The sequence below is a fragment of the Condylura cristata genome, unplaced genomic scaffold (genome assembly GCF_000260355.1).
Source record: "Condylura cristata isolate star-nosed mole 26May11 unplaced genomic scaffold, ConCri1.0 scaffold00018, whole genome shotgun sequence".
Taxonomy (NCBI): domain Eukaryota; kingdom Metazoa; phylum Chordata; class Mammalia; order Eulipotyphla; family Talpidae; genus Condylura; species Condylura cristata.
The window spans coordinates 13,103,555-13,123,040 of record NW_004567119.1 but is presented as its reverse complement, the minus strand read 5'-3'; the positions used below and the strand labels follow the sequence as shown (position 1 = coordinate 13,123,040).

The following is a 19,486-nucleotide window of genomic DNA, read 5'->3' as shown; positions in this document are numbered from 1 at the left end:
CTGGACCCATTAATCATTCATAAATGAAAGGGTTGGGAACCTCACTGGCTTCATCAACAATATATTCCTTTTGGCCCCTGAAAAAGATCTTCAGTTACTGTTTTATAAAACAAGTTTCTGTTCACAGCATCCTTTGCTTTGGACGTCTCCTGTGAACCACCACATTAACTAGCATGGGAAGTAAACATCAAGCTGACTGCAGAGTTTTTTTGCGCATACCAATAAAAATAAAACACATGCATATAGAAGCATCACATATTTAATGTCAAAGAATTTGAATTCAATTACAAAAATTAACACATGATTTCAACATTAAAAAACTAACAATTATTTAAACAGCTATACAGTGAATATCAAAAACATAAATGAAGCATAACTATAAAAACTTTAAATACATCAACATCAAAATTATAATTTATTCCTATAACAAATAATTATGAACTAAAATATTTATAGTTATTTCAAGGACCACAATGGTAGATTTCTCTAGTACTGCATAAAATCTGCCTGTTAAATCTTTTTTTGCCCTTCATTTCTTTCTACATAATAGATGCTTCCAGTTATATAACTCTTTGTATCTCTAATACAGATAGTGATCCTTGGTAATCAAATCTAGTATAACCATTGTCTGCAGATGCTTTTGCTTTTTGTGAAATGCTACTTAGCAAAGTTATTATGCAAAAATTTAACATAAACTACTGGGTGCTACTGCTCTTAGGAATTAGAAGTATTTAAAATCCCAAAAGTTTTAAAAGTACAGTAATTTGTCATACCTTTATCAAGTTAAGCCACTGAATAACTTTAAACTTAGCATTTTTACAAGTTCAACAACTGAACTATTGTTCTGAATTATGATGTTTACTATGTTGAAATAAATATATATTTATCACTTTAAAACCAAATGTGCAAACCCGATTCTAAAATAAAACAGTATTTTAATTTGCATGCTTTACAAAGAAACTTTCATATCAATGTTTACAGTATTTTCTTCAGAAGAATGAGGCCTGATTGGAGATATATAGTCGCTGTCCAACATGGCTGCCATTAGCAAGTGATATTGTTGGTGACAAGGGGTAGCTTGGATAAGAATAAGGCCTTGAAGTATAAGGAAGCGCGCTGGGAGTCCCAGAAGAGAGGGTAGCACTAACAGGGGAAAGACTATTTATTGAGCTGCGACGAAAATTGTAGTCTGTAAATAAATACATGAACAATTATGCTGCACATCTTTGTGGATACAAATTTAATTCAAAGAGACAAAGCATTAAAACTATAATCACAATTCAACATAATGTTCTAAACATTCAAAATCCTGATAATACTATACTGCTGGTAAAGATTGTTTCAGCACTAACTGCACTGCATATCAGTTAGTCATTTCCTCTCACTGACATAATACTTCAATGATCTTACTAGAATGCATTCTTGGATAGCTATTGTTGTCTTTTTTTTTTTTCTTATTACAGAAAAAGAGAACTTCTGATTGCTCTTGCTCCACAATGAAGCTTCTTTTAAATCTGGTTCTGCCGCTAAGAGATAGCCTATGAAAAAAAGCTAAAACTGAGTGAATTCATGTTCGTTTTTTTGAAACTGCACTAGGCATGAAACCAGTAGAAACATTCACCCCTGGACTGCAAAAATACTTGGTGTAAACAAACTGTCCAATATTTCATTATTTAAATACTAATACAAACATTTACACAACTCAACACACCAATGTAACATTAGCATCTTCCTAGTACCACAAAACAGTAAAATGAATCATCTTTAAAAAATAAACTTCAGGAAACCATTATCAACTTACAGTAGAAAAAGCCATGTATTAAACCAAATTATTTTTTAAAGTATTTATAATTGAAACTTATAATTGAAATAGTTACACAATAAACTTTCATGTTATATACCAATAATTTCCTGCTTCATTAATTGCAGTATTTTTTATGTGTGTGAATATTAAAGACCAAATCTCTAAATCCTATACTTTCCAAAAACTCAACTATGTTCTTCAGTGTGGAATAAGCCAAAGATGTGACAAATATTATGATGATTTATATGAAGTACGCTGTTTCTAGGAATGGAAGAAAAGGAATTAGGTCATCTAATGTACAGATAAAGTTTTTTCCATATTTTCCTGGTACTATAAGTTAGGCCTAAAACATCTGAGCATTAACTTAATGCTGTGATGGGACTTAATAGTTAGCCAACAGGAATGAGATCAACTGCAGGAGAATAAGCTCAAGCAACATCAGAAAGGACCTAGTTAAGAAAAAATGGAAAAAACAAAAATCAGTTAAATATAGGCTTAATTCTAAGCATTGTAAACTCTAAAAGTTAAAATAATTTAACACCCTTTTTATTTTTACGAATAGTACTATATGATTCACAAATACAGTTTGCTTCAAAAGACCTAAATACATTTTGGGTCTCCCTGGTAGAACAAGGGGTTAAGTGTCCACAGTCACTGCAGCATAAGTTCAATCCCCGACTGGGGAGCTGATCCACATGGCACCACAGACCTCTCCTGTCTTGCCCGCTGCTCCCCTCAGCAGTATATTACAGTGGATCTGCCTGTTTTGCTCCCCACTCTGTCCCTAGTGAATCCTCTCACACCATCCTCTCCTTTCAGTCCCCCATCTCTGGCCTACACCCCAGCTCTTGTATGCATAAATGCATCCTTTTAAAAAAGGACATAGAGGTCTTCCTGGGTGGTACAGTGGGTTAAAGTATAGCACTGCAAACTAGCAGCAGCTAGTGCTGGTTCGATCCCTGGCCCCGGAGGTGATCCTCATAGCGCAGCAGACCTGTCCTGTCATGCCCACTGCTCCCCTCTGCAGTGTACTTCATCGACCTGCCTGTTCTGCTCCCTACTCTGTCTCTGGTGAATCCTCTCACCTTCCACACCTGGCCTGTATTCCAGTATGTATAAATAAATCTTTAAAAAATAAAAAAGGATATAGATAAGTTTAAATGACATCCAGTTCAAAGTATTCCTTATCCAATTTCAAGTACTGACATCCAGTTCAAACTGAAATTGGATAAGGAATTATTTCGATGCCATTTGTTTTTTCTGTAAGTCCAAAATAAAACAACTCTAGGTCACACCTTTTTTTTCTCCCAGAGGATCCACTTTGCTTGATCGATTATGATGTAGAGCCTATAAACAGAAACCTTTGCTTTAAAAAAAATTCCCACTTCTCTCCTTCTAAAGATTATTGCTCAAATACTGTCAATTCCTTATTAGCCATGTACTTAGGATTTAACCAACTCTCTTAAATTTTAACATTGTGGTCACAGACATCATTTAGAAGAGAAGATCTTCAAATAATTGCACTTCTGTAGGAGGGGAAATGCAGTTTCCCAAGAGAAATCCCTTTCACTTTGGTTTATTTCCATTCAAGCACTAATCAGCCTACTATGCATTAACTAGGGATATCCTCAAGGGGAAGATTTAAAAAGAAGAGAGTCAAACATCTGGCTATAGGCATGTGATTAGGTCTATAAATCTGTACTTATGATCCCCTACTATAAATCTTTAATTTATAAATAAACTAATCAGCTGCTATATTCTCACATTTTAAAGTAGGCTACATTAACTAAAAGTTGCCTTAGATGTGTTTGATACAGGGTAAATCAGGAAAAACTGCCTCAAACACTACAAAGACTAGGAAATAAAAGCTTCAATTATTTACAAACATTTCAAAAATAGCTTCATTACAATCTACGAATCTAAGTGTATCTGGAAAGATAGCTAAGTGATTAAAAAATACTATTAAACTTAAGTGAGCTAAAGCTAGACACATATTTTCCTAGCTCTAACTTACAATTTATTTATCATACAAAATAAAAAAATCAAAAGAAGACTGATTTTTATGAAATAACTAATAAACTGAAATTCCTAGGTACACTTACTTGCCCACCTGGCTCTTCTTCCCAATGAACATCCTTAGCTCTTCAAACCCACTGTTTCTGCCTCAGACTGGGATCTGTCTTCCCCTTTCTCCTTCTCAAGGGAAAGAATGCTAGAGCGCTAATTTCAGAATTTCAGTTATAGGCTACCATTTAAATAGCTGAACACTTAACTTGAAGTACAATTCAGACACAATGAAATGCATCTATCCCATGTGTTCACATCCATGAGTTCTGATAAAGCCCAGGAACCCACACCCAGGCTTCTCTCCGTCAGTCCAAAGCTGCTGGTGTCCAAAGGACGTTTGATGGGAGCAATCACTTTCTGACTTCTGTCACTGTAGTTTAGCTTTGCCTGTTCTTGGATTTTGTTTAAAATGTATATTTAAAATGATTTCTAGTGTCTAGCTTCTGCCTTTCAACACAACTTCTAAAATTATTCATGTTGGTGCTTTCTTATTGTTGCATAGTATTCCATTATAATTTCTTTATAGACAGACATCTGGATTGTCTCCAAATTTTGACTTGTAATCAAATTTTTTGGTGAACACGTCTGCATATTCCCTCTGGTAAGTAACTAGGAAGGGAATGAGGCCGCAGTGCAGCCCTCCAGCATGCCCTCCACTTACACAGTAAAATGTGGGGCTCTGTTGCGCCAGTCTCCCAATGTTGGAATCTCTCATGTCTTTCATCAGTGATGTGAAATGCATGGCATGCCCGGGGCTTTAACTTAGGTTTCCCTGTGACTACGAATGTATTTTGTTATTGCTCACTGAACATCAGCTTTAGTAAAGTCTCTGCACAAGCCTTTTGCTCACTTTACTGGTTTTGTCTCTTCATTACTGATACAAGGTTTTGTAATCAAATCCTCTACTTAAATATTAGAAAATATCAAAGTAGGAATAGACTGAGCTCTCTATCAATCTAATTCAAACCACCACTTTTAACTGAAGAATGACACAGAGGACCATGGCTGATTAAGTGACTGTTGCATACATGTACAATTGGCTGAATAATGAATAGGTTAAAACTAAGACCTTTTAATTCCTAAGTACAATCAACATTCATTCTTTAATAAAAGGGATATGTTCTGAGAAATGAGTCAAAAGGTTACTTTGTCATCACTGTATGAATGTCACAGAATGTACTCAGACACACCTAGCTAGACATGACAGCCATGATAGCTAGACCACACACTGTACAAGGACCACATATGTGGCCCCACTGTTCACTAAAAGATTGTTAAACAGTGTGTGTGTGAGAAAGAATTATTTTTACTTGAGAGATTTTTCACCCTATTTCTCAAAATTGATCTGAGAGAAGGTATCTCATTGTGATGGGAATAGCAATAAATAGAATAGAAATAAAGTAGACAGAGCTGCCTATTTCTTGCACCTATCGGCCCCCACTTCTGGTTTTAGCCAACAGAATCTGCATTCCCTTGTCTTATATACTAAATGTTCACATAGTTACTTCATAAAAGACCCTTGACAAAACAAAAGTGTGAGGATTATTTGTTTTAATACAGTATAATAGATTATTAGAGATAGCATTTGAGCAACTTCTCTAACTTTCATATTTATAACCTGAATGAATACAAACATTTTCCCCGAATAACTATCATCTATACAAAGGCTAACAACTACCGTCATGTGAAGTGCCAACCTATTCTAATCAAGAAGTAATGTCTGGATCCTAAAGGACTCTGGCAGTCTGGAATGGGCAGGGAGAGTGATGGTAATCAGACAGCACAGTCTTGCTGGATGGAGGGTGCACGGCCCACCTGCTGCCAGCCTGGTAGTGATGCCACCAATATGTCTCTCACTGAAAATCTAAGCAATGGACACAGAATGAATGACTCTGTGTCTCATTTTTTATTTCTAATTCCACATCAGATCAAATACTCTGGGTTTTCTAGCTGCTTTTCAGCTTCATATAAAGAGATGAAATTCCTTAATAAAGACTTTAAAGTGAATTCAGTTATCATAATATTTTTTTCTTTTAGTTTATTTCAGCACTTCTATACACAGATGCTATTCAGCTATATCTACCAATTCTACTCCTATTCACAAAGTTATACAACCAACAGCACTACCTAAGTTTCAGAACATAATCACTGGAAAGAGAAATTTTGCCCATATTAGCAGTCACTCCCCACTCCTTTTCTTGCAGTTCTAGCAACCACTAATTTTTCTATTTCTACAGATTTGCCTATTCTAGAATTTCCATATAAATGTAATCATACAGTTGGTCTGGTCTTTTAAAAGTTAACATCTTAGCATAATTTTTTTAAGGACCATTCATGTTGTAGAATATACATCATCACTTCACTTCTTTTTATAGTTGACTAATAACTCTGTTACATAGATATACCACATTTTGTTTGTTCATTTATCAATCAGTATATACTTTGGCTGTTTCTACCAATGTTTTTCCCAAGATAATGCCCACGGATTAGTGTTAGTATTTCTGTGTTAACTATGAGAGAGTAAGTTTTGAGTATATTAACTTGAGCAATAGATAGCTGGAAAAGAATGAATTTATTGTCCATATTGCTTCCTTACAAAGCTGCATTCACTAAGTTCTCTATTTTTATATCTGTTATACAGTTGGGGGGGGATCATCTGCTTTTAACTATTTTTCATTTGCAACATTTTCCCAATTTTTAAAGTGATTTATTTTTTAATTTTCATTTAGAAGAACTGGGGTGTGGCGCGGGGATCAGGAGTGGGAGGTGTGGGGGTTTAAAGGATTCACCAGACAGCAGGGAACAGAACAGGCAGGTCTACTGAAACACATTGCTAAGGGAAGCAGCAGGTAAGACAGGCGAGGTCTGCTGTGCCATGTAGGTTAGTGCCTTGGCCACAGATCAAACTTAGGCCTTAGCCATGATAGCACTGAGACTTAACCCCTAGGTCACCAGGGAGGCCCCATTTTGCCAAAATTTGAATAATTTGGGTTTTAAATTATTTTTGTGAAGCTACCTAAGTGTACAATAATTAACATAAATGTATGCCAGATATCTTCATTCTAAATTAGCTAAAGATCATAATCAAACTTTGAAAAGCAAGGGTTTGAAACTATGGAAAATGCAAATTAATCTATAGTGACAGCAACCAGATCTGTGGTTGCCTAGCAGAGAGGTTAGAAGGAGGGATAGATTACAAAGGGGTAGAAGGCAATATTTAAGTGTAATATACTTTCATTCTTGACTACTGCGTCGTTTCACAGATATATACTGAAGTCAAAACTGATCAAAGTATGGACCTAAATATATGTATTTTGTTGCACTTTGATTGTGCCTCAATAAAGTTAGAAACAAAACCCAAGTGTTTCTTTGGGTCAGTTTCTGTGTTTTACAAACTACATCCTATACAACTGCCTGAAAGCAACACTTAGCCCTCAGACTAAAAGTCTTGGGAAAAATTTTAGGAAAGACGGGTATAACAGACAAGCTGCTATGACGGTTACTCAAGGTTCCACCAGGCATCATGACTTTCCAAGGGGAAAAGATAAGCACAGTTTTTCCAAAACTTGTCTGACCTTAGAAATGGTCATTTCACTGAAAAGCTGAGAGTTATTTTGTATGACACTTTTAATGGGGGTAATATGTAGAAGGAAAAACATTAAAAACAAAAAAGAAAATTCTTGAAATATGCTAAGTATAGAGATTATAAACTCAAATGTCTTTAAAATGCCAAGATGTAACAAAGCAAAAAAGAACGAGGAACAATGTGAAAACATCGGCAGTCTAGTTATGTACTGAAACTAAGCTTCACTGCTTCACTTAAAAAAACTGAAGAGAACAAACCTAACTAGGGCTTCCAGTTTGCTACCTTTGTACTAAGAGACTCATTAGGTCAAACTCCTCTTTTCACTAGTTTCTAAGCATTTGGAAAGAAAATTAAACGAAAGTAGACTAGGAGAGGGAAATTTATGACCTGAGCTGCAGCAATGTAGGCTTCAGTCATCTCAGCTTCAGTAGCACTTGACAACCTTAGCTCACTAGAAAATCTTCTCATCACTATCTGAGCAAAAGTGATGATGAAAGTCTTAAAGAGATTAGCAACTCTTTTCAAGTTTTGTTGCTGTAAGTAAAACGAATCTTAATTCAAAATTTGAATTATAAAACTGTATAGGGAAGACAGTTCTAATAAGAGCATCACAATCGTGTACTTGTGCTAAGTAATTGTACATGTACTTTATGCTAAAATGTGTAATAAAACAATTATGCCTCAAACATAACAAATGTTAAGTCTTTGTATGTGAAATATGAGTTTAATAGCTAGCAAGTAGTATTTACTGAGTATGCACCTAAGGGCCAAGATAACCACATAAGATCAGTACTATTTACTCCTTACATGGCTTCACATGCAAGTATTATTTTCCTCTTTATCACTAAGAAAACTGAGACACAGAAAGGTGAAGAAACAGCAGTTACTTAAGAACACAGCAGGAGTTCATGATTTGCTACCCCAAAAAAGCACAACATTCGTTTTGCCTCTACATGTAAAAAAAGTTTGGACAGTAATCTTTATTCACTCTACTAGCTACCTTTCCTACTAATGTTTATCCTTTTCAGTACCCTGCTGGAAAAAAAAAAAAAAACTGAACAGTGAATGCTAGTTAAACATCACTTTAATTTCTGAATTATATCAACAGTAATTTTGGTTTAATAGGTTTGAAAAAAAAATAATCATTCCAATTTCAGGTAAGTTTGAGAAATGCTGAAAAACCTACATATAACACACTTACTTTACATCTTATAATACTATTTACCTGAAATATGGAAACCAGTTTAATTTTTTAGAACTTTAGTGAGTCTATTATTAACAAAGCTGTGATAACCAAAATTTTCACAAAGTATCACTGGAAAATTTATAACTGGATTTCTGATACTAACTGTATCACTTAATATTCCTAAGATAATTTTTCTTACCTGCTCATTTTCTCCAAATTCTTCTACATAGGTCCAGGCTGAAGAGATTGTGTTCCCTGTCTGTAAGCAGTGAAGACAGAAAAGAATTGAGTCTTTAGACTGATGTTAACCCTATCTTGGAAGTGCATGGAGTCCTTTAGATCAGTAAACGGGAAAATAAATTTAGAGGGAAAAAAAAGCAAGTGACAAACAGTTATTTCTGAAGTTCTGCAAAGCTGAACAACGAGACTAGCATTGTGATACTTAAATAAAAAATTAAGTTAACACATCATCAGGAAAAAAATTTTCTATACAAAACAAGTCTTTATTCATTTGTTTCTCCAAGAAGTACTACACTACTATTTTTAAAATAATTCCCATAAGTAAATAGTCAAAGAAGTGATTTTGAAAATGATTCAACCCTTTCTGTCTAAACAAGAGGTAGATGGATTAAAATGCTATTTCTCTTGAAAGCCATTTTGGTTAACACCTAAACTTTATGAATTCTAACTTAACCGCATATACAGGATAACTCTGGTATCTAGCCATTGTAGTGTTACCTCTACATATGATGTAAGGTTTTCTGGTAAATATATATATATATTATATAATATATATATATTTATATGTGTGTATATATATATGTAACTCTGTGCTGAGAAATTTGCATAAATGTCTGATGATCCACATGAAACTGTAGCCTTTATGTAACCATTTTAAAGATTACAATTTAGGAAAAAGTATCATTTTCTGATTTGTACTTATATGATAAAATAGATAACTTTAATCAGTTCTCCTGGAGAAAATTAGAAGATACAGATGACTATTAAAAGCTGAAATATTTATCTGAAAGCATGAGAATAACTAACAGGTGAAGAGCGATCTCAAACTAGAAGGAAATTCCAAGAGGTATGTGTGTTTCCCTAAAAACAGTGGCTAATTCTGAAGAGGGATATGAGGCCAGGGAAGATGGTAAGAGATGAAACTTCTAAGGACAGTAGGGCAAAAGTGGGAGCTAAGGAGTAGATGAGGCATGTGTGCAACTGAGTAAAAGTAACTAAGAATCAGACCAGCATTAGTAGAGATTAAATTCAACTTTCAATTTCAATTCCTGTCTGGATTAATGCAGGATTGCCAGGATTGCCAGCACCTTGCCTACTTCCTGGAGCAAAACTAACTAAATCCCCTCTAGATAGCAGCATGCCGTTTTTCAACTTTCTTTATATATTTTTTCATATAAAGATATAAAACAATGTGACCAAAAAACAGTAGTCATTAGTAATAGATACACAAGGAATTTGATAATAAAGTTTTCAAAACTGGACATTAAAATAGTTATGCCTTTTAGCTATGCCTCAAGAAAACAAGAGACAAGACTGAAAATTTTGGAGGAAAAATATAAATAAAAAATGAGTCAGCATGATAGACTACTCTTCAGCAATCAGCAAGATATATTCATCCTATTCACAGCAACATGGGTGGAACTGGATGGGGTCATGTTCAAAGGAAAAACAAATTTATCAGATGGTTTTACTTATAGGAGGAATATAGGAAACCAAATAAGGGGTCAGGGAAAATTAATAATAATAATCATGGATTTTAAAAAACTATAAACCAAGACAGTCAGCAGGGCAGGAGGGAGAAGGATCAAAACAGGGGAAGGAAGAGCACAAAGTACTATGGTGACGTAGGTGCACAGGGAACTGTTGGTGGGAATTTTATGTGGACTGCAACTGAGATAAGAAAACATACATTGTATAAAAATGAACAATGATGCAAAATATATAACTAAATTAAAAAAAAAAAAAAGTCAGCCTGGTGAGGGGCTGTGATGTGCAAAGTACTCATCACCCTCTACCTTGCAGCTCAATGTAGCTACAGACTACATCGAGCCTTCACAGGAAGACTCAAGGCTTCAGGACCTGATACTTCGGCTCTTGCATCTGCCAAGTTGCTATCCATTTCAGACTGGAAATTACTAGACCAGTAATCACAGAAACTACAAAGAAGATTTTTACTTGAACATAAAATGAGTAGATAAAAGCTCATCTAATATGTAAGCCCATTTACCGGCAAGGCCAAAATAAACAGTATGTAAGAGGAATCATGATTTTGAAGCATTCAAATAAAGGTGAAGCTCCTTATTTAGCAACCAAAATGTGTGAAGCAAAAGGCTTTCCAGAAGCAGCCACCAAACAGATTGATGCTCAAGGAGAATTCTGAAGAGAAAAAAAGATAAACTTGGCAAAGTCTGAAAATCAACCTAAGCCACCCCCCCTCCATAATTTTCATGTGTGTACTGACCAAAATAATTTATGCCATGATTAGACTATGTAATATTAGTAGCCTGAAAAAAGTCAAGTGAAATTCTAGAACTGAGAAATAAATTTACATGAACAGTATGTCAGCATGTAAGATAAAAATTCAAAATAACCCTCATGAGCCAAAAGGTAGTCTGAAGAAATCATACATAAAAGTAACAGAACATCTAGAAAACTTTCTAAAAAAAAACACACTGAGCCACAGGTTTTAAAAGTGGTGAAAGCTTCAAGTCTGATAAAAATGACAATCAGACGTAAGTGCAAGTAAAGACTATTCAAAGTAAATGAGTTGTGGGGAGGGCAGCAAGCAATGGCGTTTGATCCAAGGCATGGCAAGGTGAGACCTGGTTTCTCAACAGAAACAATTTGTCATAGGCATATCCACATCAAAGAAAATTAAGACATTCTGCAGGCAGAATATATAATTCCAGTAGAGATTTGGAGATGTAGGACAAGCAAAAAGAAATAAAAAGTATAATAAATAAGTAGGGGGGTTAAAATATATAGATTTAAAATACATGGAACTAACAAAACACTAAATTGGAAGAAGAAATAAAATAAGACAAAATATACTAAGGTGTTCTTTGTTCTTCTTGGAAAATGATAAAAGCATTAATTCACACTAGACATCAATTAATTGTTAAGAATGTATGTTAAAGTCTAAAGAGTAATCAATAAGGGAATTTAGATTCTATGACTAATACAAGTTCCAATGCAACACCTGAAATAACTGATGATAATAACAAGTCAACTAAAAGAAGAAAAGAACAAAAGAAATTTAAATAAAACAAGAAAAATAACAGGAAAACAGAACAAAGAAGCAGCAGCAAATGGCAAGATGAGTGACTTAATCCCAAGCATATCAATAAGCACATTAAATGTAAGTTGATCAAACACTTAAAAGTTCATCTTAAAGCTAAGACACAGAAAAAGGTACTTTAATCAGGTACCCAAAACCACAGTGGGTAATTTTTATAAACATCTTTCAGTAAATAACAGAACAAAGAGACCAAAATTATAACTGATATAGCAATTTGACCTAACTGGTATGAGTTGAAATGTGTACCCCAAAAAAATTTGTTGAAGTTCTGAACCCAATGCCTCAGAATCTGATCTTATCTGGAAGGAGAGTCATGGTAATGTAATTACTTATGATGAAGTCATAGTACAGTAGGGTGGGCCCCTATTGTTATCCGACTGGTGACCTTGTAAGAGTGAAGACACAGAGGAGAATGCCCTGTGAAGACACAGGGAGAACATGATTATGTCCCAACAGAGGCAGAGTAATGCTGTGCAGACCACCCAACTCAAGAACTGCTGGCAAATACTAGGTACTAAAAGAACAGGAAAAGCTTCCTCCTAGCTGCAGAGGAAACACAGCCTGGCCAACAACCCAATTTCTCACTTCTAACCTCCAGAACCATGGGACAACAACCTTCTTTCTGTTCCTTGAGTAGTCTATTTTGGATACAGCACCCTAGCCAATAAATATACTGCAATTAACAACCTCAAACACATTATTTTTAAGCAGGCACTTAATTATATACTTTAACTGGTAATTAAAAGATTAAAAAACAAGAGGACTTAAATGATACACACTTTTTGATCACACTAATATCAAAACAACTACAAAATACTAATATCAAAATACGACTATAAAAATCTCTATATGCCTAGTAATGTATGTTTGTGTTCAAGATGTATGTGCAAATTCATGTTCAAAAAGTCAAACACAAAATATTTAGAAATAAATACATAAAACACATTAAAATGTGATGCAGTTACAACTATACTTAAGAAGAAAATGAGACATATACTATACTTTAAAAAGGCTGAAAACTCTAAAATGACTTCTTAAATGATATTCCCCATTTCAGGGTAATATAATGCCAATCTTACACAAAGTCTTTCACAGAACAGTAAAAGTAAAAAAAATCCCCAACTAATTTTAAAAGGGAAGTATGAGTCCATCTCATTAATAAGCACAGATATAAAATTTTTAAATAAAGTATTAAAGGCCTAATTTAACAATATATAGAAAGGATGATGTACTATGACCAAGTTGGCTCTATTTCAAAAATATAACATTCATGTAATACCCAAACATCAATCAATGCAATTCATTACATTAAAAGAACAAAAATAACTGTCAAAATAAATGTATAAAAGCACTTGATAAAACTCATCGCTCATTCACAATAAAAATTCTTAGCAACTATTCCTATTCTGTAGGAATAGATGGGAATATCCTGAATGTGATAAAGGGGCTTCTGTAATAAAAGTCCCGACAAATATCATTCCCAAATGAAGAAATATTGAAACTTTCCAAGGACGCTTCTACCTTCAGTTGTATTCAATGTTGGCCATGCAGTGCTAACCAGAACAAAAAGGCAAGAGAAAAAAGAAATGTGGACCCTCCCTGGTGGTGCAGCGGGTTAAAGCACAGCACTAAGCTAAAGCCACTTCAGCATGAGTTGGATAGTCACCCAGGAGGTGTACACATGGCTCAGCACCTCTCCTGACCAGCCCACTGCTCCCCTCAGTAATGTGCTTTTGTCGATCTGCCTGTTCTGCTCCCCACTGTCTCTGGTGAAGCCTCTTGCCACCGTTGCACCTCTGGCCTGTACTCCAGTTCTGTATGTCTAAGTAAATCAATTTTTTAAAAAAAGAAAGTGTAAGGAAGGAAAGGAAGAAAGTTCAATATTTGCAGTTTGCATGACTGCACATATAGAAAAATTTAAATAATGTAAAGTCAAACCAACAGAATCAAATTAAGTTTCATTCAACACACATACACACACACACACACACTTGTCTTTCTAAGTGACATTAACAATTAAAAACCAACATTAAGACACCTTTTATATTATTTAAAGTTTTAAACCTATGAGAGAATTTATAATAAATCTAAATATGAAAGATGTATATATTTACACAGTTAACTGAATGTCTGAGAGAAATTAAAGAAAGTCTATATACATGGAGAGATCTATACTGTTCATGGATTAAGAGGTCTGATAATATGAAAATGTTATTACTTTCCAAATTGATTCACAGATTCAACTTAATTCCAATACAATTCCTAGTAGGAACTTTTTGGGTATATGATTCCACAATTCATATAGAAATACAGGGCTGAGAAGTCCAGATTGTTATGAAGAAGAAAAAAATAAGTTGTAAGATATTCTCTGCCAGCTATTAACACTATTCTATAGCTATGTAATGCAATGCAGTCACAGAAAAGTATTTTTTCTTGAATGATTTTAAGATAAGCAAAGATTTCTTAAAGCAGGAAACAGTACTACCTTTAAAAGACTGAAAAACTGAACCATACTAAAATTAAGAACTTCTCATGATTCAAAGTATATAAGGAAGACCATATATGGTGAAGACAAGTATACACCATAGGTTTCTGTAAAATACAGTCAACAAAGTTTGTGTCTTAAGTAATAAAGATAAACAAAACACTACACAGCCATGTGTCCTATGACAATTGACCCAGTTTGAACTGCACATAGGTCCCAGCAGAACACACCATGCAGACTCAGGCTAAAGCACCAATGTCTGTGTAATTACAGACTGATTTCCACACAATTACAGGATGCTTACAACTCATTTCTCAGAACATATCCTTGTTGGTAAGCTATTCAATAAAAGGACAAAGACTTAAAACAAGAAAGACACTTCATCAAGAGGGTATCTTAATACCTATAATCCCTCTAAGAGATGTTCAATGTCATTAGTGAACAGTAATATAAAAGCTATCATTTCAATGAGTAAACAAAACACACCATTCAGAATTTTGAAGGATGGTTGATAGCCAAAGTGTCGGCAAGAATAAGGAATGGCTGAAACCCATCGCTTTGGAAAACTGGCATCATCTACTAAAGTTTTAAAAATAAGACCCACCATTTTTACTGCTGTGCATATAAACAACACTAAAAAAAAGTACAAGAATCTTATAGGATCATTATTGAAGGAGCTTAATCTGAAAGCACCTGAAGTTTCTATTAATAGAAATAATGATATCACTTCAATTTAGTATTACAGTGATGTGACTTCTAACATCTTATGGAGGAAAAACACAGATTATCAGCCACCTTGGCACAGAATAAATTTAAAACTCCCAAAGCCACCTTGCAAACAAAGTATGTTCATAAGATTTGTGTATCTTGACTGATTTATTTAGGATCTGACCAGATGTCTTAGATCCATACTACACTAAAGTGATCAGATATAGCTATGGGCAGGTAGGGTAGACAAAGCCAAAATTATCGTTTAAAAGGAGGTAAAGCTTTTGGTCAAAAGGCCACACGATATATTTCAGTCTTCTAAAAAACAAACTTCCAATAATATACCACAAGTTCAACCTTTTAGAAAGCGGAATATTAGACAAAGGTCTTTTTTTTTTTAAAATCATGAAGTTACAAAGCATAGCAGTTAAGATTAAGAGCACAACCTCTTAGCTAACGAGGGAATACCAGGCATAGAGTTTAATCTATTAAAGTCTCAGTTTATTCATTTGTTTAAAAATGTATAGATATTAAAACCTACTTCAAAGAATGGTCAAGATAATGTATAAAGGCATTTAACAGAGTAACATACAGCAAGTACTCAAAGAATATTACTATTAATATTAATGTGTATAACTGGAATGTCTGGATTTGTCTTTGGTTTGTTTTCTGGGTAATTACTATTTTTAATACTTACAAATAACATTTTAGTATATAAAGGACACTGTTACGGATCCTTTATCCTATAAGATAAATACTATTAGCATTCCCATTTTACAGATGAAGAAACTAAAGTACTGAGAAGGTCAGCGTCCTTTCCAAGTAGCAAGGAAGCTGGGGTAGATGTGGCTCCCAGAGTCAGACATTTTTATACTACATGCTAAATTAAATTTCTAAATTTTCTTTTGCTGAATTTTTGATAAACTGCATAATGCACTGTTTCCTAATCCTCTCATTTCAGATTACAATCTTCACAGCACCTTGTGCTTGTTTAGAGTATAACCAGTAAATTAATAACCACCCACCTCCTTCAATAGAATGCAAACTCCATGAAACTGTATCTATTGGATTCACTACTGTGATCCTCAAAATATAGAGTTCAGTAAGTCCCTATTGAAGGAATACACACACACAACACACACACACATATTAATCTGTCAGTTAATAAACTGAAAATGAGAATGGGAAGCATAAAGGAATAAATAATAATTTAGGAGATTCATATGTAAATAATATCAAAAGTAAGCTTTGTTAACTCCAAATCTGCAATAAGTGTATTTTTCAGAGGGCTTCAAACTCAGAATGGTGTTAAGAAAGATAATTCTGAACTACAATGGTCTGGTGAAGAATAATCATTCCTTCTTCCATACATTTACTTAATAAAATTGAAAGATTCACAATAAATGTGAAGTTTTGTTTTGTTTTGTTTTTAATTTACGGATACAAAACATGGTTGGGGGGTTATATTAAACCATAATTTCTCTCCCTGAAATTTTCATCTCTTACACTTAATTCCAACCCCTGGAACATTATACTAAATTCTTTCTTCAATGTGCCAGTTTTTGAATAGCCAAAGACAGTGATCATATTCCCGTACTTATGGCATTTACAGGTTAAACAGCCCCAAATACTTCAGCTGTTCTCTCTCCTACTTCATATTACAGTTTCCAGGTAGTCAGGTTTAAACAAACTCTGGTGTCCCAAACCAAACAAAACATTCCAGATACATTCTGAGCAGAACAAAATTATTGGCCTGGGTACTATGTAACTTTCCTAATTTGCTTTGAATTATATATTAATTTGAGTATCTCTAGAGCAAAATGACTTATTCTGGTTTTGACAAAATAAGTTCTTACAACTGGCTAACTTTCATTCTTTGCCAGCTTATTTAATTATAAAATAACACAAACAGGAGAATGTTTAAAATATAGGTATATATGTAGATTACATAACTTAAAAAAAAATGTTCTTATCACCCAGTTGAGAAATGGAAACTTCAACATGACAAAAGTTTCTCTTGTATCTTTGTCTACTTTCTCTCTATAGTTTGCCATTTAGGCAAACATTCCTATACAATACATTATTTAGTTTTGCTTTCTTCCTAATAATTTCATTTGTCTCAACTCCTTCCACTTAAAATTTCAATCATTTTTTACTTTTTCAATAGTCACCTTAAATCTCTCATGGAAAGAAGCAGGAGTAAGTAAGCATTACCCTTTCATTATCAACAAAGAAGATAAAAAGACAGAGGGAAGATTAATTCTACTAAAGTCAGTGTATTCCATCAATATGAACATCTATCCTCAATAAGAAACTGAGCTTCCATCTTCTCCTAGTTGGATATTATACTAGAGCTTTAGAATCTGTCTTAATTCCATGAATTGAGGAACCACATATTTAAAGAGCATAAACAAATATAAATATATTTGGTCAATTATATTTGGGTTATTTAGCTTCAATTTATTCATATCTCATCTAAATATAAGTACTAGGGAATTAACTATAAATTTGTTTCACAGAAAAACTCCCAGTACAGAATATCAGATTGAAATAATGTAAAAGAAAATTATCATCACGAAGTTCAGATGAAATCAAGGCACTATAATAATTTCCTTATTTAACAATTCAAAACAACAAACACTTGACATCATCAATCTACTTCCTGAGGCCTTAGAGGATTGATAAAAAAGCCTGTCAATCTCCCTCCCCTTGTTCGCTAATGCAGCAACTCCTTTGTAGCATAAACCATGATATAACCAAATAAAAAAGCCAGAAAATGAATAAAAATGTAAAAATGTGAAGAATTTTAAAGATCAAGAGAAGCACGGCTTTTTAAAAGTGCCTAGTACAAATGCAATGAGAAATTAATAAAAAGCAACTACTTATTCCATGTAAATAGAACAGTTGTTGATCTTTTATTTTTCTATCAGTTATTCTGCTGTGCAGTATACAGATATATGCTTTGAATTGTACAAAGAAAGGGATATTAAATGGATAAAGTTAGTTACTGCAAAGCAAGTTCTTGGTTTTAAACTATTTGAACTAAAAGACCTACCTTGGTATTCGTAAATAAATTTCTAGTATTATTTCTGGTCCTTCCTTATAAGATTTTTTGCCATATTTCAAACAAAACCAAAACATGTGTGATCGAGTCATTAAAAGTCAAAAATAGGGCCCTCCCTGGTGGTGCAGCGGGTTAAAGCACAGCACTAAGAAGCTAAAGCCACTTCAGCATGAGTTCGATACCCCCCTGCCCCAGAGGTGATCCACATGGTGTGGCAGACCTCTCCTGACCCACCCGCTGCTCCCCTCAGCAGTGTACTTCATCCATCTGCCTGTTCTGCTCCTCACTCCGTCTCTGGTGAATCTCACCGCCCCTGCACCTCTGGCCTGTACCCCAGTTCTGTATGCACAAATAAATAAATCTTTTTTTTAAAAAAAGTCAAAAAATAAAGTCCTAGTATCTTAGAGGTAGAGGCCTTGAGGTCCACAGTGAGCAAATGACTTAATTGACATTCCAAGGTCATTGTGCTGTTGGCAAAGACTACAGGTTCTTACACTTTTACATGGTTACTCATTATACTATGCAATTTCTTCTCTTACAGTACTAAATCCGTTAACAATTATGGTTTGTTAATATATGTCTTAGTAAAGTAAGAATTATGAATAATACCAAACAATGGTCTTTCAGAAAAATACAGTTTCAAGAAAAACATTTTCATGAGCACTGAACCCCCTCATAGGGCCAAAGACACATAGTTGAGTTAGTGGAATTTTCATCTTACCACTTAACCATATGAAAATAAATACACAAAATGTTTATGTTGACCCTATTTCTTACTTAAATAAGTTATTGATGAATTAAGGAATTTTAAAGCATACTATTTATGTTTTTTAAATTATCAGTTTGAAATAGTATCATCAAAATTAGGTCTGTAATTAAAACTGAAAGAACAATTTTCTAAAAATTATTTTTCTTTTAGTTATAAAAAGCTTTCACTGTAATATGATATAACCATTACATTATACATAAATATATCCTAAAATGATTTCTTAAACTAAAAAAAGCTAAAATGTTTCTCTCTGTTTCAAAGCAATTTATTGGCAAAATTTTTAAACTGAAATTTTATTTCTGCAGTTTTCCTATCAGTTTGGAAATAACGACTCATAAAAGAAAAAGCATCAATTATTTTTTCAGACTTCATCTTTCATTCATTTTATAACTTTTTTTTTGTAGGTTTGCAAGGCAAGACTCTGCTACTTGAGCAGAATAAATTCTTGTGCAATTTACTGAAAGCATATAGCTAGCAAAAGCCAATCATGAGACAATG

General features: G+C 33.9%; 1 protein-coding gene across 2 annotated transcripts in view; it reads right to left on the bottom strand.

The window, feature by feature from the left end:
- Nucleotides 1–243: 243 nt before the first annotated feature.
- The window catches only part of RBM46 (RNA binding motif protein 46), a 29,949-nt gene continuing 10,706 nt past the window's right edge, over nucleotides 244–19,486 (bottom strand). The window contains exons 5-6 of one of the 2 annotated variants that reach the window (XM_004685343.1): nucleotides 8,843–8,902; nucleotides 2,100–2,253 (exon numbers count right to left, since the gene is read on the bottom strand). In XM_004685343.1, the coding sequence (XP_004685400.1) occupies nucleotides 8,847–8,902 (56 nt within the window). In that variant the 3' untranslated portion in view covers nucleotides 2,100–2,253; nucleotides 8,843–8,846. Of the gene's footprint in view, nucleotides 1,190–2,099; nucleotides 2,254–8,842; nucleotides 8,903–19,486 lie in introns of those variants that run through there. The other variant, XM_004685342.1, reaches the window with a different exon arrangement.